The sequence below is a fragment of the Moschus berezovskii genome, chromosome 8 (genome assembly GCF_049115385.1).
Source record: "Moschus berezovskii isolate FMDL1 chromosome 8, NW_MosBer_1.0, whole genome shotgun sequence".
Taxonomy (NCBI): domain Eukaryota; kingdom Metazoa; phylum Chordata; class Mammalia; order Artiodactyla; family Moschidae; genus Moschus; species Moschus berezovskii.
The window spans coordinates 92,842,192-92,868,075 of record NC_142467.1 but is presented as its reverse complement, the minus strand read 5'-3'; the positions used below and the strand labels follow the sequence as shown (position 1 = coordinate 92,868,075).

Sequence of the window (25,884 nt, the reverse complement as noted above, 5' to 3'; positions counted from 1 at the left end):
GTCGTATCGGGTGGGGAGGCTGCAGAGAAAATCTTACGTGGAAAGGATGGAAGCTGCCCTTCCCTTTCCCTGAGAAATGCCCGTAGATTCCTCCTGACGTGAGAGTGTGAGCTACGGCACCGTTGCTAACTCGCGCTTGCGGGCCCACTCAGGCTGCGGAGCCCTAGATTGGCTCCTCCCTCAGTGCTGCGTTGGTGCCGTCCGGCCTGGTCACGTGGGCGGCAAGATGGCGGCCCCCAGAGCGCTGCGGCAGTGTCGCGGTTGGTGAAGCGTTGGTGGAGGCGGCCGCGGAGCGGGCGGGTCCGGTAGGTCCTCCGATCTGGTAGCTCGCTGGGGTGTTCCGGCGGCGAGGGGGACGGGGAGGACGCCTCACTGGGGTCCCGGCGCTGGGATTCTTTCGCTGGGGAGTAGAAAGGCCTCCCTCTGAGAGGCCCTGGCGAACTATTTCGCTCCAGTTCTGCAGACCCTGTCTCCGGGGATGCGCGCAGTGAAGAATCAGCACGCGGGGCGCGGGGGAAGGCCCCATGTTGGGTGACCTCTTTCTCGGGGTTCTGGGAGAACCAAACTGTGAAGGATCAGGTACTGGAGGACACACGTAAACGGGTCTTGCTGTTCAGTCGCTCAGTTGTGTCTGACACTTTGCTGCCCCATGGATTGCCGCCTGTCAGACTTTCCTTCACCATCTCCCGGAGTTCGCTCAAACTCATGTCCATTGAGTCAATGATGCCGTGAGACATCAGTTTCTGGGAGTCTCTTCGAAGGAGCTTTGGGGAGCCGGTCGTCGCTGGGGGATCCTGGGAGCAGCCCCGAGGGATGCCGTGTTGGAGCGACCTGCCTCTTAGCGGCAGCGGCGGGGGTTGGGGGGGCGGGTTAGTTATCGGAGGTCTTTTTGTTGGGAATTCTTGGTTTAGAGGGGGCGGATTTGGGGAATTCCAAACTTCCCTTCTTCCATCCCTTACTCAGTCTTCCTTGAAGTCTGTCTCTCAGACACACCTTCGCAGCGGCGAGCGGATTCCCCTGTGCCTTGGTTGGGGACTGATCCCTGTAACCCCACGTTCACACCCTTGTCCCTCTTCCCACTGAAAAAAAATGGACCTAGAAGTATGAGTAGTGGGCGTCCAGGTGGCCAGGTGTACCTCGCGACACACGCACCTTACGCTCCTGAGCACAGAAGTGGATGTTGGGCTACATGCAGAAATAACTTAACACCAGCTCTGTTTTATCAAATGCATAGTAAGTACCCGCGGTGGTATTAAGTGCTCTGTGGGCCTAATTCTATTCACAGCAACTCAGTGAGTTCCCTGTGCCCCTTTACACCCGTTTTACAGATGATACAGATTTATACTGTGTATAAGGCACACAGTGGATAATCAATTCATTCAACAATACTTAAGTGCTTGCTGCTGTGGTGACAGACACTGTGCTAGGCCTTGGGGACACAGCAGGAAACAAAATAGTGTTTCTCCTTTGTGTCTTGAAGGAGGCCCTGCACAGACTGGGAGTCGGGAGTCCTGACTTGGCTGTGTGACCCCAGACAGGTCACAGCTCATCTGTTCTAGAACAGTGAGTCGAATTTGGATGGTCCCTGATGAGCTTGCTCACCTCTGGCTTCTGCAGTTTCTGATGGTCCCTCTTTTGTGTTTATTTATATATTCATTTATTCATTTGGCTGCACCGAATCTTAGTTGTGGCGTAAGGGATCTAGTTCCCTGACCAGGGTTCAAAGCCAGGCCCTGCACTGGGAGCTCAGAAACTTCACCACCGGGCCACCAGGGAAGTCCCTGATGATCCCTGTTTTGAGTGCCACCTCCTTTGATGGTCACCTGTGCTCAGACAACTGCACCTCCCTTATTATACCAGGTTGGCCCTGCTGACTCCGCCGGGAGCCACAGCCTGCTCGTCAGGTTCTCAAAGCGTCCTCACTGGTCCAGAGGATGAAGACCAGCCTCAGCTGCGTCCTTTCATTTTAATCCTTCCTTTCAACCCTGAGTTTGTGGTTTAGACCGTGACTCTGGAGCCCAGCTGCCGGGACCTCTAACTCTTCACTGGGTTCCTAGGCAAGTGCTTCACATCGCGGTGCTTGGTGGCCCCTCCTGTAAAACACTGACCATGGTGCTTGTCTCAAAGGGTTATGGAAAGGATGGGGCGAGATTGGGAATGTAAGGGCTTAGAGTGGATGACGCGGCACATCCTGTGTAACTGTCAGCTGCTGTTATTGTTATGGTCATTGTTCTTTTTAAATTTTTTTTTAAGTTTTTTTTTTGGATGTAGATCATTTTTAAAGTCTTTGTTGAGTTTGTTACAATATTACTTCTGTTTTATGTCTTGGTGCTTTGGCCACAAGGCATGTGGAATCTCAACTTTCCAACTAAGGATGGAACCTGCACCCCGTGCGTTGGAAGGTGAATTTTTAACCACGGGACAGCCAGGGAAGTCCCTTACTTTTCTTTTTTTTTTTTTTTTAATTTATTACTTATTTTTTGGCTGTGCTGGGTCTTCGTTGCTGCGTGCAGGCTCTCTCTAGTTGCAGTGTGTGGGCTTCTCATTGCGGTGGCTTCTCTTGTTGTGGAGCACAGGCTCTAGGGCGCTCGTGGGCTTCAGTATGGCAGCACTCTGGCTCAACAGTTGTGGCTTGCAGGCTTGGTTGCCCCACAGCATGTGAAATCTTACCGGAGCAGGGATCACATCAGTGTCCCTTGCATTGGCAGGCAGAGTCTTGACCACTGGACCGCCAGGGAAGTCCATGGCCATTGTTCTTATTAAGGCATTGTGTGCTGGGAGTACTGGGGTGACCAGCACTCAGTCCCTGCTTTCAGAGTTTTAGCAACTGAACAACAGCAATAATGCAGGATCTTAGCTCCCTGACCAGGGATGGAACCGCGTCCCCTGCACTGGAAGACACATTCTTAACCACTAGACCACCAGGGACGTCCTCAGCAGCTCTAAACAGTAGTAACACTATTTTCCAGCTTCTGTGGGTCAGGGATCCGGGCCTGGTTTAGCTGGGGGGCTGTGGCTGATCTCGCGTGAGGTTGCGTGCAGACCCTGGCTGGGCTACATCATCTGAAGGCTGGACTGGGGCTGGGGGAGCTGCTGTCAAGCCACCGCTCTCGCCTGGCTGTTGGTGGGAGGCTTCAGTTTCTCCACCATGTGGGCCCCTGGAGCCACAAGGTCCCTTATGATGCTCCCATGTCACAGTGCTGTTTCTCCCATATCCCGTTATTCACCTGGGTCAGCCCTGTTCGCTGTGGGGTGGGGGGTGAGGTCCACGCAGTCCACAGACACCAGGAGGTGACAGTCCCTGAAGGCCATGTGGGGCCAGTCTCCACAGCACCTCTGGCTGCTGTGTGGCGAGCAGACCCACGGAGGTTGTTGGTGAGGTAGATAGAGGCCACAGGCCCAGGGAGGAAAAGTGCCTTGGGGAAGGCCACACAGCAGATAGGCAGGGCCGGACCCAGGCACCCAGGCTGTTCAGCAGTTTGGAGACCGCCCCGCTGAGGTCCTAGCAGCAAACGGCACTTTTAACCTGGCATCTCGGTTTCCCCTCCCAGCAGGGTCTCAAGCTGAGGGTACCCTGGTTTAGCCCAAGTGGGGAGGAAGGCGGCATTGCCATGGTGACGGAGCAGGAAGTGGAGGCAGTGGGGCAGACGCTGGTTGACCCCCGGCAGCCCCTGCAGGCCCGCTTCCGGGCACTGTTCACACTGCGTGGGCTCGGGGGTCCAGTGGCCATCTCCTGGATCAGCCGGGCCTTCGATGATGACTCAGCCCTGCTCAAGCATGAGCTGGCCTACTGCCTGGGCCAGATGCAGGACCGGCGTGCCATCCCGGTGCTGCTGGACGTGCTGCGGGACACCCGCCAGGAGCCCATGGTGCGACACGAGGCAGGTGAGCGGGGACGGGGTGTGGGCTGTACCTGGCGAGCGCTGGAAGGGGTGGGTGCCTTCGACCATCTCTGCCCCACGTCTCAGCTCTGCTACCGAAGCACGAGAGCCAAGTAAACCCCAGGTAATAGACGGGTGTTGCCTCGAGCCAGTCCAGCTTTGTGGGCCCTGAGATGTGAATTTCACGAGTCATAAATTGTGATCATTTTTTGTTTTTATGTTTTTGGTTGCCCCATGTGGCATGTGGTATCTCAGATCTTTCACCAGGGATTGAACCTGCACCCCTCACATTGGAAGCTCAGAGTCTTTACCACTGGATCACTGGAAGTCCCTGATCTCCTGGGGAAGGAAATGACAACCCACTCCAGTATTCTTGCCTGGAGAATCCCATGAACAGGGGAGCCTGGAGGGCTACAGTCCATGGGGTTGCCAAGAGTCAGACACAACTGAGTGACTAAAAAAAAAAAAAAGTTAAAAATGGAAATACCATTCTTTGCTCACATGAAGATAGGCAGTGGCCATAGCCAGGTTACTCAGTCACTTCACTTACTGGACAATTTTTTTTTTTTTTTATGGCCACTCCAGATGGCTTGTGGGATCTTAATTCCTCAACCAGTGATCAAACCTGTGCCCTCCTCAGCGAAAGCATGGAGTCCTAACCACTGGACTGCCAGGGAATTCCCTGGACAAATGTTCATGGACCATCTACTGTGGGCCAGGTGCTAGTCTCACAAGAGACTCATAGCCAGTGAGGGGCTGTGTTTCCATTTATGATTGTTCTTGGTCCTTTTGAATATTCCCTGAGATAATCTCCGGCTTTGCCAGCCTGCCTTGGACTCCTCTCAGGATCCCAACCACTGACTCCGCTGGGAGCTCTCCTTACAGAGAAATGTTCGAGCCCAAACCTCTGTTTTGTGTGTGTGATTTTCTGGAACACCCAATCATGTATGGTGCAAATGCTTACTTAAGTGTTAAGGAGGAAAATAAAGCCTGAAGGGGGGTACCAGAGGTGTGGCCTTTTTTTTTTTTGGCCTTTCCATGGGATGTGTGGGATCCTAGTTTCCTGACCAGGAATTGAACCTGCACCCCGTGCGTTTGAAACTCGGAGTCTCAACCACTGAACCACCAGGGAAGTCCAGCATTGCTGTTTTTAATTGCTGACAGAGATCCGAGTGGACTAAGGGAGTAATCTAGGTAGTTGTCTGGGGAAAGGAGTTCTGGGCAGTGCAAAGACCCTGAGGCAGGATGGTGCCTGTCTGCTGACCCTCCTTGCCCACATTGCAGCTTAGAAACCTCCTCCAGGTTTTCAGGGCTCTCCATGATGGACTCGACTCAGTGGACTGTTCTTGGCTCTCGCCACCCATGTCCCCAAGTTGTAAGGACATGCTTATCTGCATCTCCCCACTGGGCCATGAGCTCTACGGGTGTGGGCCAGTGTGGGGTCTGAGCCAGGTTCCAGCAAAGTCTGATTTCTGGGGAAGGGACACTCATTGGTGCAGATTCATTCAGGGATGGACTGGTCCCTGCTCCAAAACTCATGGCTGGGTGGCCCACCCACAGGACACAGGCAGGGGCGGTGAGGGGGACGGTATCTGGGGTGTTTCCTAACCAGCCAATGTACTCTCTCTGCCCTGTTCTTCTCAGGGGAGGCCCTGGGGGCCATTGGGGACCCAGAGGTGCTGGAGATCCTGAAGCAGTACTCTACTGACCCTGTTGTCGAGGTAACACAGCACCCCCATGCCCACCCCCATCTCGGGTCCAGGAACTTGCCTCAGACCCTGTGTCTGGTTGCCACTTGGCCCAGGGATGCCAAGAGAGGGCTGAAGTCAGGATGGATGCTGGCCACTGCCCCTTTGGGCCAAACTGAACTCTTTTCACTTTTAAAAAACTGAACTCTTGATTCACACGTAACACCCACCCTGCTCCACTGGCGCCAGCCCAGCCCCCACTCGCCTCTCTCCTAGCCTCCCACGGGCAGTCCCTGCATCCTGTAGATCTCCCAACCCCACCTCTCCACCTCTACCCGGCCTCATCCAGTGTCTCCCTGCTGCCGTCCCTATTTTTTTTTTTTTTAACCTAACTGGCATGTGGGATCTTAGTTCCTTCACCAGGGATCAAACCTGTGCCTCCTGCAATGGAAGTGTGGAGTCTTAACTACTGGACCACCAGGGAAGTCACCCTATTTTTTCTTTAAACAACAGCTTTATTGAGATATGTCACATACCATAAAACCCACTCCCTGAAAGTGTGCATTTGGGTGGTTTTTAGTACATCCACGGTCTTCCCTTGTGGCTCAGCTGGTAAAGAATCCACCTGTAATGCGGGAGACCTGGGTTTGAACCCTGGGTTGGGAAGATCCCCTGGAGAAGGGAAAGGCTACCCACTCCAGTATTCTGGCCTGGAGAACTCCATGGACTGTATAGTCCATGGTGTCTCAGAGAGTCGGACACGACTGAGCGATTTTGACTTTCACTTCGTACGTCCATAGAGTTATAAAACCATCACAGTGGTTCTGATTCCCAGAACAGTCCATCCCCCCAAAAGGAAGCCCCATCCCATCAGCAGTCACTCCTCCATCCCCTCCCCCAGCCCTTGACCACCAGGAACCCACTCCCTGTGTCTGTGGACCTGCCTGCTCTGCTCGTTTCCCAGCAGTGGAGTCACACCCTGTGTGTCCTTCTGTGTCTGCGTCTCTCACTGAGCTCCGTGTTCTCAGGGTCCATCCACGTGGTAGTGGGTGTCCGGGCTTCCCTTTTCAGGGCTGAGTGATGCTCCTGTGTGTGGAGGGATCACATTTATTTATCCATCTATTAAGCTATTCTGTGCCTCGAGACTCATGGTTTGTCATCACTTTTAGGACAGTAGTCTTTTTTTTTTTTTTTTTCACAAGAGGCAAAGTATTTTATTCTAGTGTCCCCCAAATTGACTGTGGAAGTAAAAAGTTTCTACATTAAAAAAGTTTATATAAATTATATGAATAGTAATTTTCATAAAAGTAAAAATGAAACATTCTGCATAGGACAAAAGATATGCCTAAGCAACATACCATATTTGCACAAGGCCACTGAATGTCATGGGTACTACTAACAAATGAAAAAGCTTAAGTCTATGGCAGGCTGAGCAAAGATTTCAGTTTGGTGTTCTATAACCCCAAGACTGTAAACTACTCTTACTATACAAAAGCTCTAATGACATACAGAGTTTTTTGTAGGAACTCTTGTGCTTCTGGTTGGCACATTATCTACTCTTTAATATGTGAAAGTAATACAGACAGTTGTGAGAGGTTGTGCAAAACTATTGTATTTACGAAAATGGCACAAAAGTGAATTCAACAGTCAATGCACACGCACACTTCATTCACATCTGCAATGACAAAAGGTATTCTGAACACTGTAGAACTGAATAAGAATACTAGCTTCAACAGCAGCTGTTAAGCAATAGAGTCACGTAAGTTACACCAGAATGGGCAAATATTGCCCAAGTAAAATTCTATTGTTAAAGCTGAAACAGATTTAAGGCCATTCAAGTTCAAGCACAGGATACAAATCTTTTGGAGCCCCATTTATTTGTGTTTGAAATATGTGACCTTTCTTCTAACTTGTGGTCTTAAACTTGTTTTACAAAACCCAAAAGGAAAATCCAGAAGAAATCAACAGTAGAGGTTATATTAAATAAGAGTAACATACAAAGCTATAATTAAGATGAATTAAAGAAAGCCAACATTAAAACTGCAAAACTTGTTTGTTACTTGTTGGATCCAGCCCTACACTAGGAGTTAGGTAATATTATACAATTATTTTCAAGTAGATCACTTTATGTTGCTCTAACACGTTCTTTTCATCAGTGCTGCTGCTGCTGCTGCTAAGTCACTTCAGTCGTGTCCGACTCTGTGTGACCCCATAGACGGAAGCCCACCAGGCTCCCCCGTTTCTGGGATTCTCCAGGCCCCACTGTTAAACTAATCAAAAACTCTACACATGTATATTCCCTTAAAATAGCAGCACATACTACCGCTACCTGCAAAGCCATCACTCTCAAATGACACAGGGAGTAAAAGGAAATAAAAAGCAGAGGAGTAACATATTAAGGAGAAATAATGGGAATTAGAAGATTCATGCAGTTCAGCTCTTTTTAATCAGCCAGCCAGTTTGCTAGCAACAAGGGATGGTTTCCGCTGAGGAAGGTCCTGTGGAGTGGGAATGTGGTCACCAGTGACCTCTGTCTTATCCGGGGTTGCAGTAGGAAGTAGCTTGTTCTTCATTTTTGCTTTAGCCATGTTGTAATCCCCAGAATCAAAATATTTTTGCCCTTTCTGCAATCGTTTCCTTAAAAAATCGGAACCTCCAGGCTTTTGTCCTAGATGAGGATACCTTGCTTTTAATTTTGCTTCTTCAGCTTTCTCTGGACTAGTCACTTTATCTTCCATTTCCTTCTGCTCCTCCGCGGAGGCTGCCTCGGGGACTTCCGCAGACATACTGCTCCCTCTTACTCCGCTTCTCCAGTAGGACAGTAGTCTTAAGCAGTCTGGCCTGGCCTCCTCAGGTCATGTCTGTTGCTGGCACCCTGCTGACAGTCCTGCCTCGGGGCCTTTGCACTGGCTGATCCCACCCGATGCCTTTCTTACTGGTCGCCTCTGAGTGACTCCTCCTGACCCACTGTCCCCTATCACTCCCTGATCACAGCAGTCCCTGCCGCTTGTTTCCAGCCTGGAAGGATCAACTAGTCCAGAGTCTGTGGGCTCTGTCCCTGCTAAACCGGGAGCCCTGGGCGGGAAGGGGACCTGGCATGTCCACTTCCTTCCCTTCCATCCCCAGCGACCACCTATGCACCCCTCTCCCTGCAGGTGGCTGAGACATGCCAGCTGGCTGTCCAGCGGCTGGAGTGGCTGCAACAGCAGAGTGGGGAGTCAACAGTCCGGGGGCCCTACCTCTCTGTGGACCCGGCCCCACCTGCTGAGGAGCGCGACCTGGGGCAGCTGCGGGAGGCGCTGCTGGATGAGTCCCGGCCACTCTTCGACCGATACCGAGCCATGTTTGCCCTGCGCAATGCCGGAGGCAAGGAGGCTGCCCTGGCGCTGGCTGAAGGTAAGGAGGGGCTTCGGGGGTCAGGGTCGGGGCCCCTTGGCCGCCGCGGCCATATCTGTCGCACAGAGCTGCATAGCATCCTTATTACCCCTACTTCTCCATGGTGGGAGCCTAGGCCCAGAGAGGCAGAGGGACTTGTCCAAGGTCACACAGCAGTCTCAGCTGCAGAGTTTGGGTTTGACCCCAGGGGCCCCCGTTACCGTTACTGGTGGCATGTTCATCTCAGCTCTGCAGCGAGCCTTGGGCAGGTCTGAGGGGCTGTGGCTCCTCCAGCAAAAAAGGAGAGGAGGGCCTCCGGGAGCTCTGGGGTCCCTTGCTCCCCTCCCCCGTGCCTGAGGTGGCTGCTTCTGGTCCACAGAGCGCTCAGAGCCCCTCTGCCTGCCTGGAGCTTCCTGGCCAGCCAGGGAGATGCTGGGGCAACACCACCATATGGGCCCGGGGCGGGAGCGCAGAGCGGGCAGGTGTGGGTTTGTCCTGGGTGGCTGCCTGGAGCAGCCGCTGCACAGTCAGGCGGGCTGGCCTCAAACCCCAGCTCTGCCTCCGGAGGACATCGGATCCCAGGGAGGTCACTCCTGGCTCCAAGGCTGGGGCCTTATCAGAAGTGTGGCCCTTCTGTGTGGCTGTGCTGGTGCAAAGCCTGGGACTCTGCCTGTCAGGGTCACTAAGACTCTATGTAGTGTGGGGATCATGCAGGAAACGACCCAGAAGCGCAAATGTATAAGACGCCTGCAAATCGCACTGGGCAGTGTGGGCACAACACGGAGTTGGGGGTGCAGGGGGACAGGATGGGAAGGAGGAGGCCATGCCGAGTCTGGCCTCCGGGGAGGGGGAGGGAGGGCTGAGTTTCCAGAGCCCAGATGGGCCTACCCTGCTTCCCCAGTCCCTCTGGTGGCGTTGGGTCCCACCTCTGAACTCCATGACTGGCGGTGGGGGTTCTGGGGAGTGCTCCCAGATACGGGAACCCCCTTTCGACCCCTCTCGGTCCCTCTGTCCCGCAGTGCCCCGCACCAGGCTCCCTCCTCGCTCTGTGGTGACCCCAGCCCGTGACCTCCTTCCCCTGTAGGCCTGCGCTGCGGCAGCGCCCTCTTCCGCCACGAGATCGGCTACGTTCTGGGCCAGATGCAGCACGAGGCGGCAGTGCCCCAGCTGGCGGCGGCCCTGGCACAGCCCACTGAGAGCCCCATGGTGCGACACGAGTGCGCCGAAGCCCTGGGGGCCATCGCCCGGCCTGCCTGCCTGGCTGCCCTGCGGGCCCACATGGCCGACCCTGAGCGTGTGGTGCGGGAGAGCTGCGAGGTGGCCCTGGACATGTACGAGTATGAGACGGGGTCGACCTTCCAATATGCAGATGGGCTGGAGAGGCTGTGCTCACCTGTTTCCTAGGGCCTCCGCCCGGCGGTCTCCCTCTTGGACTCAGTGTATAAACCATGTTGGAGTGAATCGGATCTTGCTTCCCTGTCTCCCGGCCCCTTTTGCATCTTGATTGCAGGCTCCCAGGGGCCACGCGGAAGTCACTTCTGCCACTGAGCACGAGGGGAGAGGGACTGAGGGGTTGTGGAAACAAAGCTGTGTTCTGGGGGGGTCAGGGTGCGGTGGCCCAGCGTCTCTAGGAATGAAAGGGTGCAGGGAAGGCACAGGGGGGAAACCCACGCCCCCAGGGTTGGGGGTGTTGGAGCTGTCCTTTGTGGGGGTGGGGAGGTGGTCCCTGGGTGGGGAGGGGTGGCCTGGAGCTAAGGGCTTAGGGAGGGCAAGCAGGTCCCAGGGACACAGTCTAGATGGACTATTAAATTATTTTTGCCAAGCGATGACTCTCAGAGTGTGTTGGGGGGTGGCAGAGGTGAGGGATGGCAGCTCTAAAGGTACATCTAAGTGATGGGGACAAAGGCACGTGGAGAGCTTAGCTCTGGCGTCTGCCCCGCCCCAGAGACTGTGTGACCAACCACAAGCCCGTGCTCCTGTTTCACCATCAATTCCCGGGATTAAAATCTGCCCAGCTAGTTCACTCCTAGCCAGACCTCACCCTTGCCCAGCCTTTACTGGGGACATAAGGGAAGGGGTTTTGTGGTATGGCTAAGAGCTCGGGCTGTGAGTTCCCATCCCACCTCCTTCCCCTACTTCCTCCACCTGCAGTCTCTAGCAACCCATTTACCACTTTGTAAGATGGGTGTTAACGAGAGAACTCATTTCATGTGTGACACATTTTCACACCAAGAAATTTTCAATTTCTACATTGGCATCAGCTGGGTGTCTTACAACTCAGTTCAGTGCTGACACCATCTGCCCAGAGTAAGTGCAGACCCTCCACGTTCGGGGTCAGACCTGCAGAGTTGCCCCACTTCAGACGCTGGTCTCGAGTCTGGACCTCCCATACTTCTGATCGACTGGTTATAATTTGGGGCTCCCACCATCCCCTCAAGTCAAGAAAACAATTTACTTACCTATTTATCATAAAGGAGGCAAATGAACAGCCAGATGAAGAGGCACGAAGTCCAGGAGGTTCCCCAGCACAGGATCATCTGTCCTCGTGGAGTTTGGGGCGGATGCTCTCACCCGCCCGGAAGCTCTCCAAGCCCCTTCTGGTAGGGTTTTCAACATGGGCACGGTCTGTTAAATCATTCGCCATTGGCAATTAGCTCAGTTCCCAGCCCCTCTCCCGGGGTACACTCAGTTATGTCTCAGTCGTACCTGACTCTGCGACCCCGTGGACTGTAACCGGCCAGGCTCCTCTGTCCATGGAATTCTCCAGGCAAGAATACTGGAGTGGGTTGCCATGCTCTCCTCCGGGGCATCTTGACCCAGGGATCGAACCCGGGTCTCTTGCATTGGAGGCAGATTCTTTACCATCTGAGCCACCCGGAAGCCCTCTCCCTGGGGTGGTGGAGCTGAAAGTTCCATCCCACTATCCCAGAGTCGGTTCCCCATGCCACTGGGGCCCCCCAACCCAAAGCTGCCCCACCCCGTCTGCATCAGCTGACACACAGGTGTGGTGGAAAGAGGCTGATGAACCACAAAGGAGGCTTCCTTCATCCCATCACTCGGGCAGTTACAGGTTCTTGGGAGCTCCGAGTCACGTGCCAGGATGAAGAACAGATTTCCTGTTATCCTACAGCGTCACCCTCGGGTGCTGGCTGCGAACCCCCTCCCCCATTTTTCCCCGGACCCCAGCCCGTCTCATCAACTTGGCTCTATGGCATGTGGGATTTTAGTACCTTGCTGCTGCTGCTGCTAAGTCGCTTCAGTCGTGTCCGACTCTGCGACCCCATAGACGGAAGCCCACCAGCTCCCCTGTCCCTGGGATTCTCCAGGCAAGAACACTGGAGTGGGTTGCCATTTCCTTCTCCGATGCGTGAAAGTGAAGTCGCTCAGTCGTGTCCGACTCTTAGCGACCCCATGGACTGCAGCCCACCAGGCTCCTCTGTCCATGGGATTTTCCAGGCAAGAGTACTAGAGTGGTATGCCATTGCCTTCTCCGCTTAGTACCTTGACCAGGGATCAAACCCATGTCCACCACATTGCAAGGCAAATTCCCAACCTCTGGACCACCAGGGAAGTCCCTGTAATTTAAAAGCAGAAAAAACAACCACCATCACACACAGTCCTGACCCCATGCCTTCCAGCTCTCGCCCCCATAATCCCTAGGAAGTTGTCAGACCCTCACCAGCCGGTTCTCTCCCAAATCGGCACCAACTAGGACTGCCTCTCAAGTCCCCAGAACCGTCCTTTCCCATAGATGACCTGTGAGTGCGTGCTAAGTCCCTTCATCGTGTCCGCGTATTTGCGACCCTATGGACTGTAGCCTTCCAGGCTTCCTTGTCCATGAGGATTCTCCAGGCAAGAATACTGGAATGGGTTGCCATGCCCTCCTCCAGGGGATCTTCCTGACCCAGGGATTGAACCCAGGTCTCCTGCAGTTCCTGCTCTGCAGGCGGATTCTTTACTGCTGAGCCAAGGGGGAAGCCCACAGGTGGCCTCCCAGTGTCCAAATCTGGTTGTCACATCACAGTCTTCACTCACCCCCTCGGGGCAGCCTCTGACCGCCCAGCCCCTCTGCTCCTGGGAATTTGTCAGGGACCCCGCCTCCGGTCCGCCTTCGTCTCCCCTTCCTATCCTTCACTGGCCGAGGGCTGGTCCTCAAGCCCCACCCACATCCCAGCCGGGCAGCTTCATCCACTATTGGGGCTTAAATCCCATCTATGCTTCAGTGATACCCACCGTCCTGATTCCAGCCGTTGGGTGGGGGTGGGGGAACGTCCTCGGAGCTCTTGACCCAGGTCCAGTCTGGATATCTCCCATTAGCTGATGAGGCTTCCCAGACTTAGCAGTCCTTAGACTTATTACCTCCCACAGTGGCTCCTCCTCCAGGAAATGGAAACTCCTGTCATTCCAGGTGTTCAGCCTGCCAACACCAGGGTTTGATCAGTCTAAAATCTGCCCCAGCTCTGCCTACTCCGCCCCACTTTTCTGCCTGAACCTGGTCCAGCCTCATTAATGCCCATCTGAACGGGCGCAATCCCTCTGGCCCATCCATCCCCTGGCTCCCAACCTCACCTCCAGGATCTGTCCTCCCCACAACAGCCACCGGAGGGCGCCTGTGAGCACCTGAGTGAGATTCCCACCCTCACCTCCACAGTCTGTCTTCCCCACAGCAGCCACCGGAGGGCGCTTGTAAGCACCCGAGTCCGGTCATGTCCAACGAGTCCAAGTCGGTCCTGCTCCAGGGCTTTTGCATCCAATAAACTTCTTCCCTCTGGCACTGCCATGGCTGGTCCTTTCCTCCTTTGGGTCTCTGGTCAAATATCAGCTGAACACGACCTTGGCTGCCCTATTGCAAACTTTAACTTCCCTCCTAGCAGCCCCACGCTGCCCTCAAACCACTGAGGGCAGGTGGTCTTCCCACCCATCCCACCCTCAAACCACTGTTAACTTTCTCTTTTTTTTTTAATTTAATGTCATTTATTTTGGCTGCACTGGGTCTTCGTTGCTACACACAGGAGCTTTTCTAGTTGTGGTGAACAGAGGCTTCTAGCCGCAGAGCACGGGCTTTAGGGCGTATGGGCTTTGGTACTTGGGGCACATGGGTTCATTAGTTGCAGCTTGCAGGCACTAGCATGGGCTCAGTTGCCCTGTGGCATGTAGAATCTCCTTAGACCAGGGACTGAACCTGTGTCCCCTGCATTTGCCAGAGGATTCGTAACCACTGGACCACCAGGGCCGCCCCTCTGTTCACTTTTCAACACAACACAATCATTACTCTAAGGTTCTGCTTTTCTCAGAGTCTGTCTCATCATGTGCGTGCATGCACACATGCTAAGTCACTCCAGTCACGTCTGACTCTCTGCAACCCTGTGGACTGTAGCCCGCCAGGCTCCTCTGTCCATGGGGTTCTCCAGGCAAGAATACTAGAGTGGGTTGCCATGCCCTCCTCCCAGGGGACCTTCCCGACCAGGATTGAACCCACATCTCCTGGATTTCCCGAAGTGCAGGTGGATTCTTTACCATTGAGTCACTTGGGAAACCCCCTAGCTCCCCATCTTGACCTTCAGCTCCAGGAGGGCAGGGATTTTGCCAGAAGGAGCAAGCTGTGCTAAGGCCCAGTGGGGGGTGATGGATGTGCAGGGTACCACCTGGCAGTGGCTGTTGCCGAGTGAGGAAGGGGGGCAGTGGGCGGAAGTGATTTGCAATGTGATCACCCAGGCAGATGGTGGCTGCAGGGGAGCCCCAATCCTCTTACGCAAAGCTCCTTAATACTTCCGCCAGGCAGGTCACCTCCGGGCCTCTCCTGCTCCGGGTGGCTGTCATGCCGGGGCTGGCGGCCGAGGAGGGGATGGACGACGGGAGCCCGGCCCCGCCACTCTATGAGGAGTACCGCCCGCCACCACTGGACACCATCCGCCTGCCCAGGTACGTGCTGTACCTGCTGCTGGCTGCGTTCCTGGTGGTGGCCGTGGCCTACGCCATTGTGGGCCATCTCATCAAGGACCTTGCCCACGATCTGGCTGGTGAGCCACTATCCACCACACCTGGCATGGGCTAGGGCTGGATGATGGGCGGAGGGAGGTCCCAAGAGTCTCCTGTAGCCAGGGAAGAGGGCAGAAGGTGGCCATGCCTGGGGACGCTCCTCATCACCTTCCTGTCACAGACTGGGCTTTTGGCCCGAAGCCGGATCAGGAGGACGCCCCCCGGGAGCTGCCCGAGAGCCCCGAGGGCGAGGACCTGGAAGAACTGGACCTGCAGCTGGCTCTGGCCTGGCGGGGCGAGGAGGACGCGGGTGGGGGTGGCGAGGGGGCCCCCGCAGAAGCCCCCAACCGGGCCCCCCGCCGTCCCTCCATTGCCTTCAAAGATCCACCAGTCCGGAGCTCCTTTTGGAAGCTGGGCTGAACTGGGCCCTGCCCTGGGGCCCAGGAGGCTGGCTCCAGTCCCTTTGGCGGTTGTGGACTCATGCCCATCGGAGCCTTTCTCCGCTGATCTGCTCTGTCTTGACAGAGAAAACATGGTCTTTCTTGGCTGGCAGGCTCCAGTAGTTGGACACTGGTTTATTTGCATGCTCTGGCTTCCCCCATTCTGCCAGAACCTAACCCAGCCCAGTTTCCACCAAGCCCTGGGCAACCTGTAAACCAAAAACACTAAGGAGATTAAAAAAAAAAATCTACCAACAATAGCGGCCAACCCTTAGCTAGAGCTGTGGGATGCTAAGCAAGGCCTTTCTGTATTTCATTTCATTCAATCCTCTGAGGTGGGACTTATCCACCCATTTATCAGATGGGAAAACGGAGGCATACAGCCCAGACATGACTTGGTTGGAACGGAGAGGAATTTTTGCGGGATGAGGCCAGCCCAGTCAGCGACCTGCCTGGGGAAGCAGAGGCATACCCCCTGAGCTCCTCCATCTCCAGGTCCTCTCAGCTAGATTGTGAGGTGGTCTGTCTCTGGGGGTCCTGACTTCCTGACTAGCCTGAGGACACCCCGAGGACAGGGGCCTCCTTCCCTCTTGAGCTTTGCATGGGGCAGGGCACACAGTACGGACTTCAAGTGTGTCTGATGGGCTGGTGTTACTGGGCTTGTCTTGGGCTCCACCAAGTAGCCCTCATACACCATGGCCATGGTCAGACCTCAGGAAGGGAGAGGGCAGTGATGCTGGTGGCCTGGAGAAGGGCCAGGCCTCCCCACCCCAGTCTTCCTGCCACGTGCCTGGGCCGTGGCTGTCCCATGGCAGCTGGGGGGTAAGGTCCCCCTTCTCTCTGAGAGGGCCATCTATCTAATCAAGTTAGTGATCGAGGCTGACACACAGGAGAGCTTGGAGTCTGAGTCATCGGCTGCCCCGGGGCCCCATTCTCCAGGCTTGAGGGTGGACGGTGGCCCCTCCCTTCTTGCTCCTGCGCTCTCCCTGGAGTTGGCTGTGGGTGCCCCGGGGTCAGGGAGCCACACTGAAGCAGTATAAGCGGGTGATGAGAGGGACCCTGTTCACATCCCAGTGCTGGCTGTTTCTGCCCAGCCTGGCACTGCTGGCCTCCCTGTAAAATGCAGGTGGCAAAAGTCTGTGGTGTGTGCAGACAGAGAAATGTAATGAGGTGTAAAAGGACTGAGTCAGGAAGCAAGGTCAGGGCCATCTCAGCTCGGCCCCTGTGGGGCGGGCCCGGGGGGACCCGCGGGCTGGCTGTCCGGGGTGGGACGCAGGGCAGAGAGGCTGGACTCCCGAGTTAATTGTTACAACCAGGTCCAGAGTCTGCCCTCCCGGAAGGCGGGGGAGAGGGTGTGGGATGCCACCCAGGTGGGGCAAAGGGAGGGGCCCTCACTCGGGGCCTGCCCTGCCCCCAGACCCGCCTGCCCCTTTATCAGGAGCTGGGCAGGGCCTCTCCTGACCCTGACGGGGGTACCGCACACTTCAGCACCCGGGCTGCTGCCTCCTCTGCACGATGGGGACCTTAGGGATCCTGCTTCTGCTCATGGGTCTGCTCCTGTCGCCAGCTGAGGCCCAGAAGGGTAAGGCTCTGACCTCTGGTTTGGGGGGTGGGAGGAGGGATTGGGGGATGGGCTCGGACATGGGCTCGCCCCCTCCCCACTTGAGGAGAAACCAATGACCCTGAGAGGAGAGGGGACAGGCAGAAGAGAAGGGAGGTCCCCTCCCCAGCTCCCCCACTCCCTCGGGGCTTCCCATCCCATCTCTGAGCACCCCCATCTCTGAGGCACTTCCCTGTGGTCCGGTGTTGAGGACTCTGCTCTCTCACTGCCGGAGGCCTGGGTTCAACCCCTGGTTGGGGGACTAAGATCCCACAAGCTGCGGTGTCGCAAAAACAAGCAAACAAATTAAAAGGCCTTCCCTGGCAGTCCAGTGGTTAGGACTCCATGCTTCCACAGCCCGGGGCACGGGTTCCATCCTGGTTGGGGAACTAGATTGCACATGCTAATGTCTGAGCATCTCCTGCACTCTTCTTTCCCTGTCCTTTCGGGGCCCCCACCTTTCCCTGGTGCTTCCCTCATGGCTCAGATGGTCAAGAATCCACCTGCAATGCAGGGAGACCTGGGATTGATCCCTGGGTTGGGAAGATCCCCTGGAGGAGGGCATGGCAACCCACTCCAGTATTCTTGCCTGGAGAATCCCATGGACAGAGGGGAGCCTGGTGGGCTACAGTCCATGGGGTTGCACAGAGACAGACACAACTGAGGGATTAACACTCCACTTTCCACCCTCCCCGTTTCTGAGTCCCCACTCCCCCCACCTCCCCACAGAGCGCCATCTGAAGCCCTGGCTGGTGGGCCTGGCTGCGGTCGTGGGGCTCCTGTTCCTTGTCTTCATCCTCATGTTGGCCAACCGCCTCTGGTGTTCCAAAGCAAGGTGGGAGCCCATCCCTCACCCCTTCCCCTCCCTACTCCCAAAGTGCTGGGCACCTCCTCCCACTTCATGACCCTCTCTGGTCCCTTTCCTTGTCTCCCCATTTCCCTGCTCCCCTTGCACCCACCATCCAGGACAGTCATGCATTTCCCCCCCGCTGGCTCTTGCTTCCTGGAGTTCCTTCAATCTGGGGGAGACTGAGGCTGCCTCCACTTCCTGCCCTTTATCCATCCCCACCCCTCTGCCTCCCATCTCTTCTGCAGAGCTGAGGATGAAGAGAGGCCCACATTCAGGATGAATCCCAACCCATATGCGGAAGTGGATCTGAGGTACTGCTGTGTGGGCATGCGTGTGTATGGTCAGCGGGTCTGTGTGAGGCCCCTCCCAGGGACAGGCGGGGTGGGTGTGCACTGATGACCTCTTTCTGTCCTTGAACTCCTCAAGCACACCAGGGCCTTAGCGCCTGCTGTCTGTTCTGACTTGTGCACCTTTGCCCCGTCTTCTGGCTGGCTCTGTCTCCGCAGCCCCTGCTCAGATGGTCCCCCACACAGAAGCCCAGCCTGACCGACGCTTCCTGATGCTCTCTCTGACACAGCCCTGCATCTTTCTTTGCACGTGTTGCCAACTGAAATTATCTAAGTCATTTACCGGTTTCTTGACACTAGGTTTTGGCTTCCAGTAAGTGAACAGAACTTAGCTTTGGCCCAGGCTGTGTCCCCAGGGCCCTGCCCAGGGCCTGGCATGCAGTAGGCACTTCCTAAATACCTGTTGAATAAGACGGTGGTGTGGGATAGTGCAGGGACTGTGTGCAAGCGTGTGATTTGGTGTGGGTGACTCTCCTGGATTCAGCCTCTCACATGATCCTGTTTCCAGATGTGACTCTGATGAGAGCTCAGGGATGCAGGCAGGGCTGGAGGCTCTTATGGAGAAAGCACCCCAACCTGGGCAAAGATCTGGGGACAGGAGTAGGAGCTGGGAGCTGGGAGGAGACTATCCTGGCTGGAAGATTCTCAGCTGAGCCCAAGATGCCTGAGGGAGGGGTCTGGGCTGGATTATGCTTTGTTTAGACCCAGCTCAGCCCCAGTAAAGTGTGATTCCTGCTCTCAGGATGTGCTGGGGGCTCCAGGTCCAATAAGTGCTCCTGATTCATAGTTTGCTCCCTGCCAGGTTCATTCCTTCCCTGTCCATCCACTTATAGTCCCACCCACAAATCCTCCCATCCATTCTCCTGTCCATCCACCTATCCATCCATCCATCCATTTCCCCATCCACCCACCCATTGTCCCATCTATACATCATCCATTCATCCATTCTTCCAATAAACAAATGAACCTTAGTTTCTGCCTTTGTGAAATAGGAATCACAAGGGTGCCTTGTAAGGGCTGTTTTGGAGATTCAACAAAGACATTTTGTAAAGCATTCTTCATAAGGCCTGGCACAGGTGAGGGTCTGTTAAATGGGAATGACTCTGTTTTGTTACCATGGTTTGGGGCCTTTGTGTCCCTACAGAAAAGAAGACAAGATGGGGGAGGAAGAGAAGGAGGAAAAGGCCGAGGAGAAAAAAGCTGGGAAGGGGAAAAAGGCCAAGAAGAAAGGAAAGAGAAACTTCGGGCTGGAGCTAGAGGAAAATGAAGAACGCAGGGACCACGAGAAAGTCAAGAACACGGCCATGTGAAGATTCAGCCGCCTCCTCCAAGCACCCCACCAGAGGTGCCCCTTCCACACCCTAGAAGCAATGAACTGAACCTGAAGCCACTGCAGTGACTCCATCTGGGGTTGAGAGTACAGCGCCCTGAGTGAAGAGGCTTGGAACCCTACCCACCCCCCACCAGGGAGGGCTCTTTGTGTGTTATGCAGTCTATATTGTTATGATTTGTTCTGCCTGGTGACTCTTCTTGCACTTGGAGACCATCCCTGGCTCCCGAGAAACCCCAAACCCCCACAATCTCACCGCCCCACCCGCTTCTCCCCACTGCCTGACATCTATTGGCCAAAACCTCCTCCCTCCCGTTCAGCGTCAGGACCAGTATAGGCCAGGGACTGCCTCTGGGGGGAGAGCCTTTCAGAAGGGCTTCTGTTGTCCTGTGGGACTCAGTTTCCCCAGGAGGAGACAGCTTTGGGGGCTGGGAGCAACGCCCGGGCAGCTGTGGGAGACCAAACTCCACCATGCCCAGGTGCTGGGCAGATCAGACGCTCCCCTTGCAATCTTGATCCTGCCATCCTGAACCCTGAACTTTGAGCCCCGAGGGCTGTCTCCTGGGAAAGCCTTGCTCCCCCCACCCTGGGGTTTTTGGCTCATATGACTCCATTTCCAGAAACTGGGTCTTGACGGGTGGGGAGCCCCTGGGTGCACCATCTTGGGAGGAGACAAGCCTCCTCCACTCTCCTCACTTTCTTCAGGCCCTGGACCTTGCCCTGGATGTTAACCATTTCCTAATGAGAACTCTGATAAAGGCTGGCGGTTATCATTTTATTTATTTATTGGCTGTGGTAGGTCTCCGTTGCTGCGCAGGTTTTTCTCTAGTTGTGGTCAGTGGGGGCTACTCGCTTGTGCAGGCTTCTCATTGCGTTGGCTTCTCTTGTTGCGAAGCAGGCTTCAGCAGCTGCATTAGGGCTCCCTTGTGGAGCAAGTGGGCTTCCCTTGTAGCTCAGCAGGTAAAGAATCCGCCTGCACTATGGAAGACCTGGGTTCGATCCCTGGGTTGGGAAGATCCCCTGGAGAAGGGAAAGGCTACCGACTCCAGTATTCTGGCCTGGAGAATTCCATGGACTGCATAGTCCATGGGTTCGCAAAGAGTCGGACATGAATGAGCGACTTTCACGTTCATGTGTGGAGCCAGTAGCTGGGGCGGTAGCCCAGAAGGCGGGGAGCTTCTGAGACTATCCCAGGATCGGCCACCAGGGGGCAGAAAAGTCGCAAGTAAAAATATATAATCAATCAGTTCAGTTCAGTTCAGTTCAGTCGCTCAGTCGTGTCCGACTCTCCGCGACCCCATGAATCACAGCACGCCAGGCCTCCCTATCCATCACCAACTCCCAGAGTACACTCAAACTCATGTTCACAGAGTCGGTGATGCCATCCAGCCATCTCATTCTCTGTCGTCCCCTTCTCCTCCCACCCCCAACCTTTCCCAGCATCAGAGTCTTTTCCAGTGAGTCAACTCGTCGCATGAGGTGGCCAAAGTATTGCAGTTTCAGCTTTAGCATCAGTCCCTCCAATGAACATCCAGGATTGATCTCCTCTAGAATGGACTGGTTGGATCTCCTTGCAGTATAAGGGACTCTCAAGAGTCTTCTCCAGCACCACAGTTGAAAAGCATTGATTCTTTGGCGATCAGCCTTCTTCACAGTCCAACTCTCACATCCATACATGACCACGGGAAAAACCATTGCCTTGACTAGACGGACCTTGGTTGGCAAAGTAATGTCTCTGCTTTTTAATATACTATCAAGATTGGTCATAACTTTCCTTCCAAGGAGCAAGCGTCTTTTAATTTCATGGCTGCAGTCAGCATCTGCAGTGATTTTGGAGCCCAAAAAAACAAAGTCTGACACTGTTTCCACTGTTTTTCCATCTATTTCCCATGAAGTGATGGGACCAGATGCCATGATCTTTGTTTTCTGAATGTTGAGCTTCAAGCCAACCTTTTCACTCTCCTCTTTCACTTTCATCAAGAGGCTTTTGAGTTCCTCTTCACTTTCTGCCATAAGGGTAGTGTCATCTGCATATCTGAGGTTATTGATATTTCTCCCAGCAATCTTGATTCCAGCTTGTGCTTCATAATCCCCCCTAAAAGATGCTTCCACTGAACACCTAGCATTCTTATGGTCTCAGTCTCTGTCGGCTTGCAATTCGTCCCATTTTCCAGCTGAAACTACTGAGACTTAGAAAGAAGGTAGCCACCAGCCCAGGTCTCCCTGGCTGTTGTTGACAGCGCTGGGATGGAAGCCTAGGCTGCCCAGAGGACAGGCACATGCAGGGGCTGGCTAAGGTCAGATTTGGAGGTTCATGTCCTAGGACGGGAGAGGGTTGGGGTAGCGGGTGTTCCTAGCTGGGAGAACTGTGTTCCTTTGGGATGCTATGCGGCCCCAGGGAAGTGGCCTAACTTCTCTGAGCCTCGAGTTGGCTCCTCTTTTGCAATGTGAGGACAAGAGTTCTGACCACCAGAGTGTGAAACTTGACGGAGGTGCTGAAACTTCAGAGCCAGTGCAATGCCTGGTGGTGAGGAAATGAGTTCCCCACCTTTCTGGAGCCTCCTCTACTGTGGCTCTGACCGTGGAGAGTGAGGGTCAGGCTGGGCCTCAGGGAGACAGGGACACGGAAGCTCAGGACCCTGAGCCCATCCCCATGGTGCCCGGAACTCAGGCAGGGGACCCCACCTCCTACTTCCTGGGGCCCCGGCCACACCCTGCCCTGGGGTGCGCTGGGCAGGCCACTTCCTTCTCCCGCCGGGGCTGCAACCCCAGAATCTGCTGGATAGGGGCGAGGACAGAGAGCTCAGGATGGGTACATTCTGGACGACCCCCGGTCAACTCTCTCTTCTCGCAGCTCTGGTCCCAAGGCTGGCGCAGGCCCAACCCCGTAAGGCCTTGGGAGGGAGTGGGGCTGGGGTAGGGAAGAGAGTCCCAACCTGGCGGCCCCAACGCTGACCCAGCCCTGCTCCCGCCCGCAGTGGCCCAGCGGAAGTCGTGGCTGGTGGGGCTGGGGGCTGTGCTGGCCTTCCTCTTCCTCATCTTTGTCCTCACCTTGGTCTACGCCGTCTGGTGCCGGGAGTCCCAGGACAGGTGGGTTCTCATCCTTCTGAGCCCCTCCCCATCGCTTGCTCTTTAGCATCTCAGCTCCGCCCCTCTCTGAGTCCCACCCCTCTAAGCTCTCCGTTTTGCCGAGCCTCTCCCTTACTAGTCCCTCTTCTCTATGAGCCCCGCCCTCGCCGGCCCCGCCCTCTAAGCTCCTCCCCCACCGAGCCCCTCCCCTCTCTGAGCCCCTCCCCTCTCTGAGTCCTGCCCCTCTAAGCCCCTCCCCTCTAGGAGCCCCTTCTCTCTCGAGCGTCCTCCAAGACAGGGCAGGATCAGCGGGGTAATTCTCTGATTCTGAGAGGCCCCCAGGGGGGCCTCACAGGACTTCACTGACTTCTCCCCTGACTGCTGCTGCTGCTGCTGCTGCTAAGTCACTTCAGTCGTGTCCGACTCTGTGTGACCCCATAGACGGCAGCCCACCAGGCTCAGCCGTCCCTGGGATTCTCCAGGCAAGAACACTGGAGTGGGTTGCCATTTCCTACCTACCTGCAAAACGAGGGTGGCTTCCTCACAGAGCTCTCCCATCCCTAGGATGTGTTTCAATAGCGGGGGTCTATAAAGTATCACCCCCATGCCAACACCACCCATTTATCCATCCACCTGTCCATCATCCCTCCTGACCTGTCTCCTACTTTTTCTCTCTCCTTCCCTCCCTCCATCATCCATCCCTCTTATCTGTCGTCCATCCAACCATCCACCCACCTTTCCCCCACCGCCCATCCATGAGTCCATTCGTTCATCTATCCACACACTCATTAATCCCTCCACCCATCCTTCGGTCCAACCCTTCATCTCTCTGCCCGTCCACTCACCCACACTTCTGAAACCCAGGAAGCCAAAGAGGCCAGAAATTAAGAGCTCAGTTTTGGCTCATACAGTTCGAGCTCCTGAACTTCCTTCGTGTTCTAACGGGGCCAGTGTCCTAAGCTGCCTGAGTCTCGTCCCCTTCTGTGTCATGGGAACAGTAAGGGTGCCTGCAGGACTCAGAGCTTCTGGGAGAATTGTCAGAGGCCTGGAGCACTGTCTGTCCTTATTAACTAGGATTATCTGGGCTCTTCTGGTCTCCACAGCAGTGAAGAGAAGGAAGAGGAGACTGTGAGAAAGGAGAAGGGAGAGGACGACTGGGGGCTGGAACTGGAGGAGACAGAGAGGCCTCCAAACCATGAAGCAATGGCAAGTTCCTCCACATGAAGTCTTCCCACTCATCTCCTCCAGGCAGTCCTCCAACGATGCCCCAATGCCTTCTCCACACCCTATCAGCAAAGGACCTGGTCCTGGGGCCAGTAAGATGACTCTCTGGGATTCAGAGGTCTCAGAACCCGCCCCAAATCCCTCTCAGAGGGCTCTCTGTGTGTTACCTGGTGGTCCCGTACCCCTTCCCAAACTTGGTCTCCACCTGATGATTCTTCTTGAGCTTGGAGGGAACCCCTGGAGGAGCCGCCCACATCCCCCCAGGACCCCCCCCCCACACACACACGCCACGGTCTCATATCTCTTTACCCAGTCCATCACAGGCATCTTTTTACCCAGTGCCTGATTTCTTTTCCCATCTCCAGTTTCTGTCAGCTTTTGGATTTCATCGGAGAAGGCAGGTCCTCCTGTTGCCCAGGTGTAAACTCTTCCAAGAGCTTTCTTTGAGTTCCAGTCCCTCTCCTGGCTGCTGTTCACTGTCCCTGAACACGAACTTTGAGCTGGCTCAGCGCGCAGGGCCGTTTCCTGGGAGATGAGGGCTTCTCCTACCATATGTTGAGTTTCAGCACTCTGTCCTGCACGCTAGCACTCCCAGGGGGTGGGGTGAGGGTGCAGGGGTGGGAGTAGGGGGGTGACACAGGATCATTACCCCCTCTTCCTGTCCTGCACTCCTGGTGGGGCGGCTCCATAGAGAAGGAGGAGCTGGAGTCCCCACTTCTTTGCTGGGTTTCCCGGAGCAAGTAACTTGACCACTCTGTGCCCACGAGTCTAGTTCTGTAAAAGGAAAGAATAAATCCTTCTTAAGTTGTCATGAGGAACTGTATGAAATACTGTCTACAAAACTCCAGAGCGCAGGACCCAGCACCTAAAGGCATCTAACAAAAATCAGCTTTCTGTGTGCTGAAATGGTGAGGATGGGGGTGGGAGCAAATGAGCCTGCCGCCTCAGACTTGGGGGACCCTAAAGGTCAGAGGGTGTGTTTTCAGACGACAGTTCTGGGAGCGCAGTTTTCAGTCCTCCAGTTTCCTCCGTGCGAGGCCCGGGGCTTCCGCGTGGGTGGCCGTGAGGAGGGTGGAGCGGGAAGGGAGCAGGGAGGCGCTGTCTGGGCTCCTCCCTTTCCGCAGGGGCGGGACTTCCCTCCTAGGAGGCGTCTGGGGGCATTTCGGGGGTGTTTTTTGGTTGTCGCAAGCCTTCCCCTTTTATGGCATTTAGTGGGGAGTCAGTGCTGGGACAGCCCTTTCAAAGCCCCCAAATTGTTTTACCCCAGGAGCCAATGGATGAAAAAGACTCGGCTTTCCTTGAGATTAAAGGCCAGATTGAGTCCCCCCATCCCGGCTGAGCCTCGACCCTGGGATGAACCTCCAGCCTCCGGCTGAACCCTCCATCCCAGCTGAATCCCCACCAAGTTGAGCCCCTCACCCGAGATGAGCGCCCCACCCCGCAAAAGAAGCTCCTTCTAGATCCCCTCTTCCCTTCTTCCCGCCCCCCGCTTCCTCCCAAGCGGGACTGTGGGGTTGGGGGTCAGCTGACTCCTCCACCCTGGACCTGGTTTCTGGATGCAGGTCCTAGGTCTGACCACAAGGGGGCGCCAGAACCTCTTCGCTGAGCGCAGAAGCGACCATCCCTTCTGGGAATGCACCATGGGCATGGGAAGGTGCGCGTCCACCCGGGGGTCCTGGGAGCCCTTGTCCCTGCCTCACCAGTGTGTCTCCTGCTCCTGTTACCGGGCGGCGGGGTGGGCTGCGTTCCTGCGTGTCCGCGTCGGGGCAGCCTACCTGAGTCCCTCTCCGCTCATCTTGCCGTCTTTCTGTGCCTCGGTTTCCCCATCAGTGAAAAGAGAACCGTCCTTCCCCGGAGTGCGGGGTGGCGTGTGGGTAAGACGGAAGGAGCCTGGGCAGCCGGGGAGCTTTGATTGCGTGTCTTGGGGTCTCTGTGGGGCTGCTGGGGGGTAGGACGGAGGACCTCCCCCCTCAAGAAGGGGGAGTGACTGCCCCTCACAGGCATGACGAGCTTCCCTGATGGCTCAGATGGTAAAGAATCCACCCGCAATGCGGGAGACCAGGTTCAATCCCTGGGTCGGGAAGATGCCCTGGAGAAGGGA

The 25,884-nt window shown here is 55.5% G+C and overlaps 4 protein-coding genes, 1 long non-coding RNA gene and 1 pseudogene across 13 annotated transcripts; 4 read left to right on the top strand and 2 right to left on the bottom strand.

Annotated features, from left to right (window-relative positions):
* The first annotated feature begins 26 nt into the window (after positions 1 to 26).
* Positions 27 to 10,672, top strand: DOHH (deoxyhypusine hydroxylase). Of its 6 annotated transcripts, none has more exons than XM_055430526.2 (7): positions 27 to 305; positions 1,481 to 1,563; positions 2,345 to 2,402; positions 3,552 to 3,885; positions 5,526 to 5,602; positions 8,725 to 8,965; positions 10,029 to 10,672. In XM_055430526.2, exons 4-7 carry the CDS (start codon positions 3,612 to 3,614, stop codon positions 10,346 to 10,348), a joined length of 912 nt encoding a protein of 303 aa, XP_055286501.2. In that variant the 5' UTR covers positions 27 to 305; positions 1,481 to 1,563; positions 2,345 to 2,402; positions 3,552 to 3,611; the 3' UTR covers positions 10,349 to 10,672. The 6 variants fall into 6 exon arrangements, with proteins under 6 accessions (XP_055286501.2, XP_088695001.1, XP_055286504.2 ...); XM_088838875.1 differs by lacking the exon at positions 2,345 to 2,402 and adding an exon at positions 1,861 to 2,057 and having other exon boundaries at positions 3,555 to 3,885; XM_055430529.2 differs by lacking the exon at positions 2,345 to 2,402 and having other exon boundaries at positions 3,555 to 3,885.
* Positions 7,836 to 8,428, bottom strand: LOC148777128 (cAMP-regulated phosphoprotein 19 pseudogene; annotated as a pseudogene).
* A 1,752-nt stretch (positions 10,673 to 12,424) lies between the features above and the next one.
* LOC148777127 (uncharacterized) lies at positions 12,425 to 14,218 on the bottom strand. The gene is made up of 3 exons (XR_016038067.1): positions 13,588 to 14,218; positions 13,178 to 13,361; positions 12,425 to 12,519 (listed from the first exon to the last, which is right to left on the bottom strand). It is a non-coding gene; the product is annotated as an uncharacterized LOC148777127 (long non-coding RNA).
* A 97-nt stretch (positions 14,219 to 14,315) lies between these two features.
* Positions 14,316 to 15,347, top strand: SMIM44 (small integral membrane protein 44). 2 transcript variants are annotated; one of them, XM_088838876.1, is made up of 3 exons: positions 14,316 to 14,448; positions 14,723 to 14,964; positions 15,105 to 15,347. In XM_088838876.1, exons 2-3 carry the CDS (start codon positions 14,763 to 14,765, stop codon positions 15,341 to 15,343), a joined length of 441 nt encoding a protein of 146 aa, XP_088695002.1. In that variant the 5' UTR covers positions 14,316 to 14,448; positions 14,723 to 14,762; the 3' UTR covers positions 15,344 to 15,347. The 2 variants fall into 2 exon arrangements, with proteins under 2 accessions (XP_088695002.1, XP_055286848.1); XM_055430873.2 differs by lacking the exon at positions 14,316 to 14,448 and having other exon boundaries at positions 14,462 to 14,964.
* LOC129559279 (small integral membrane protein 24-like) lies at positions 14,316 to 20,327 on the top strand. 3 transcript variants are annotated; one of them, XM_055430876.2, is made up of 6 exons: positions 14,316 to 14,448; positions 14,723 to 14,866; positions 16,852 to 16,945; positions 17,693 to 17,798; positions 18,059 to 18,124; positions 19,305 to 20,327. In XM_055430876.2, exons 3-6 carry the CDS (start codon positions 16,879 to 16,881, stop codon positions 19,468 to 19,470), a joined length of 405 nt encoding a protein of 134 aa, XP_055286851.1. In that variant the 5' UTR covers positions 14,316 to 14,448; positions 14,723 to 14,866; positions 16,852 to 16,878; the 3' UTR covers positions 19,471 to 20,327. The 3 variants fall into 3 exon arrangements, with proteins under 3 accessions (XP_055286851.1, XP_055286850.1, XP_055286849.1); XM_055430875.2 differs by having other exon boundaries at positions 16,802 to 16,945; XM_055430874.2 differs by lacking the exon at positions 14,316 to 14,448 and having other exon boundaries at positions 14,856 to 14,964; positions 16,802 to 16,945.
* Positions 20,328 to 22,243: 1,916 nt separating this feature from the next.
* Positions 22,244 to 24,374, top strand: LOC129559281 (small integral membrane protein 24-like). The gene is made up of 3 exons (XM_055430878.2): positions 22,244 to 22,377; positions 22,469 to 22,580; positions 23,663 to 24,374. Exons 1-3 carry the CDS (start codon positions 22,299 to 22,301, stop codon positions 23,781 to 23,783), a joined length of 312 nt encoding a protein of 103 aa, XP_055286853.1. The 5' UTR covers positions 22,244 to 22,298; the 3' UTR covers positions 23,784 to 24,374.
* The last annotated feature ends 1,510 nt before the right edge of the window (positions 24,375 to 25,884 follow it).

Bases quoted from the DNA above. Each gene is read 5' to 3' on its own strand.
- DOHH (XM_055430529.2), top strand. From the start codon at position 3,612: ATGGTGACGGAGCAGGAAGTGGAGGCAGTGGGGCAGACGCTGGTTGAC. The intron at 3,886-5,525 runs GTGAGCGGGGAC...TGTTCTTCTCAG, and splicing joins CATGGTGCGACACGAGGCAG to GGGAGGCCCTGGGGGCCATT. The intron at 5,603-8,724 runs GTAACACAGCAC...CTCTCCCTGCAG, and splicing joins CTACTGACCCTGTTGTCGAG to GTGGCTGAGACATGCCAGCT.
- SMIM44 (XM_055430873.2), top strand. From the start codon at position 14,664: ATGGTGGCTGCAGGGGAGCCCCAATCCTCTTACGCAAAGCTCCTTAAT. The intron at 14,965-15,104 runs GTGAGCCACTAT...TTCCTGTCACAG, and splicing joins CCTTGCCCACGATCTGGCTG to ACTGGGCTTTTGGCCCGAAG.
- LOC129559279 (XM_055430876.2), top strand. From the start codon at position 16,879: ATGGGGACCTTAGGGATCCTGCTTCTGCTCATGGGTCTGCTCCTGTCG. The intron at 17,799-18,058 runs GTGGGAGCCCAT...TCTCTTCTGCAG, and splicing joins CTCTGGTGTTCCAAAGCAAG to AGCTGAGGATGAAGAGAGGC. The intron at 18,125-19,304 runs GTACTGCTGTGT...GTGTCCCTACAG, and splicing joins TATGCGGAAGTGGATCTGAG to AAAAGAAGACAAGATGGGGG.
- LOC129559281 (XM_055430878.2), top strand. From the start codon at position 22,299: ATGGGTACATTCTGGACGACCCCCGGTCAACTCTCTCTTCTCGCAGCT. The intron at 22,378-22,468 runs GTAAGGCCTTGG...TCCCGCCCGCAG, and splicing joins GCTGGCGCAGGCCCAACCCC to TGGCCCAGCGGAAGTCGTGG. The intron at 22,581-23,662 runs GTGGGTTCTCAT...TGGTCTCCACAG, and splicing joins TGCCGGGAGTCCCAGGACAG to CAGTGAAGAGAAGGAAGAGG.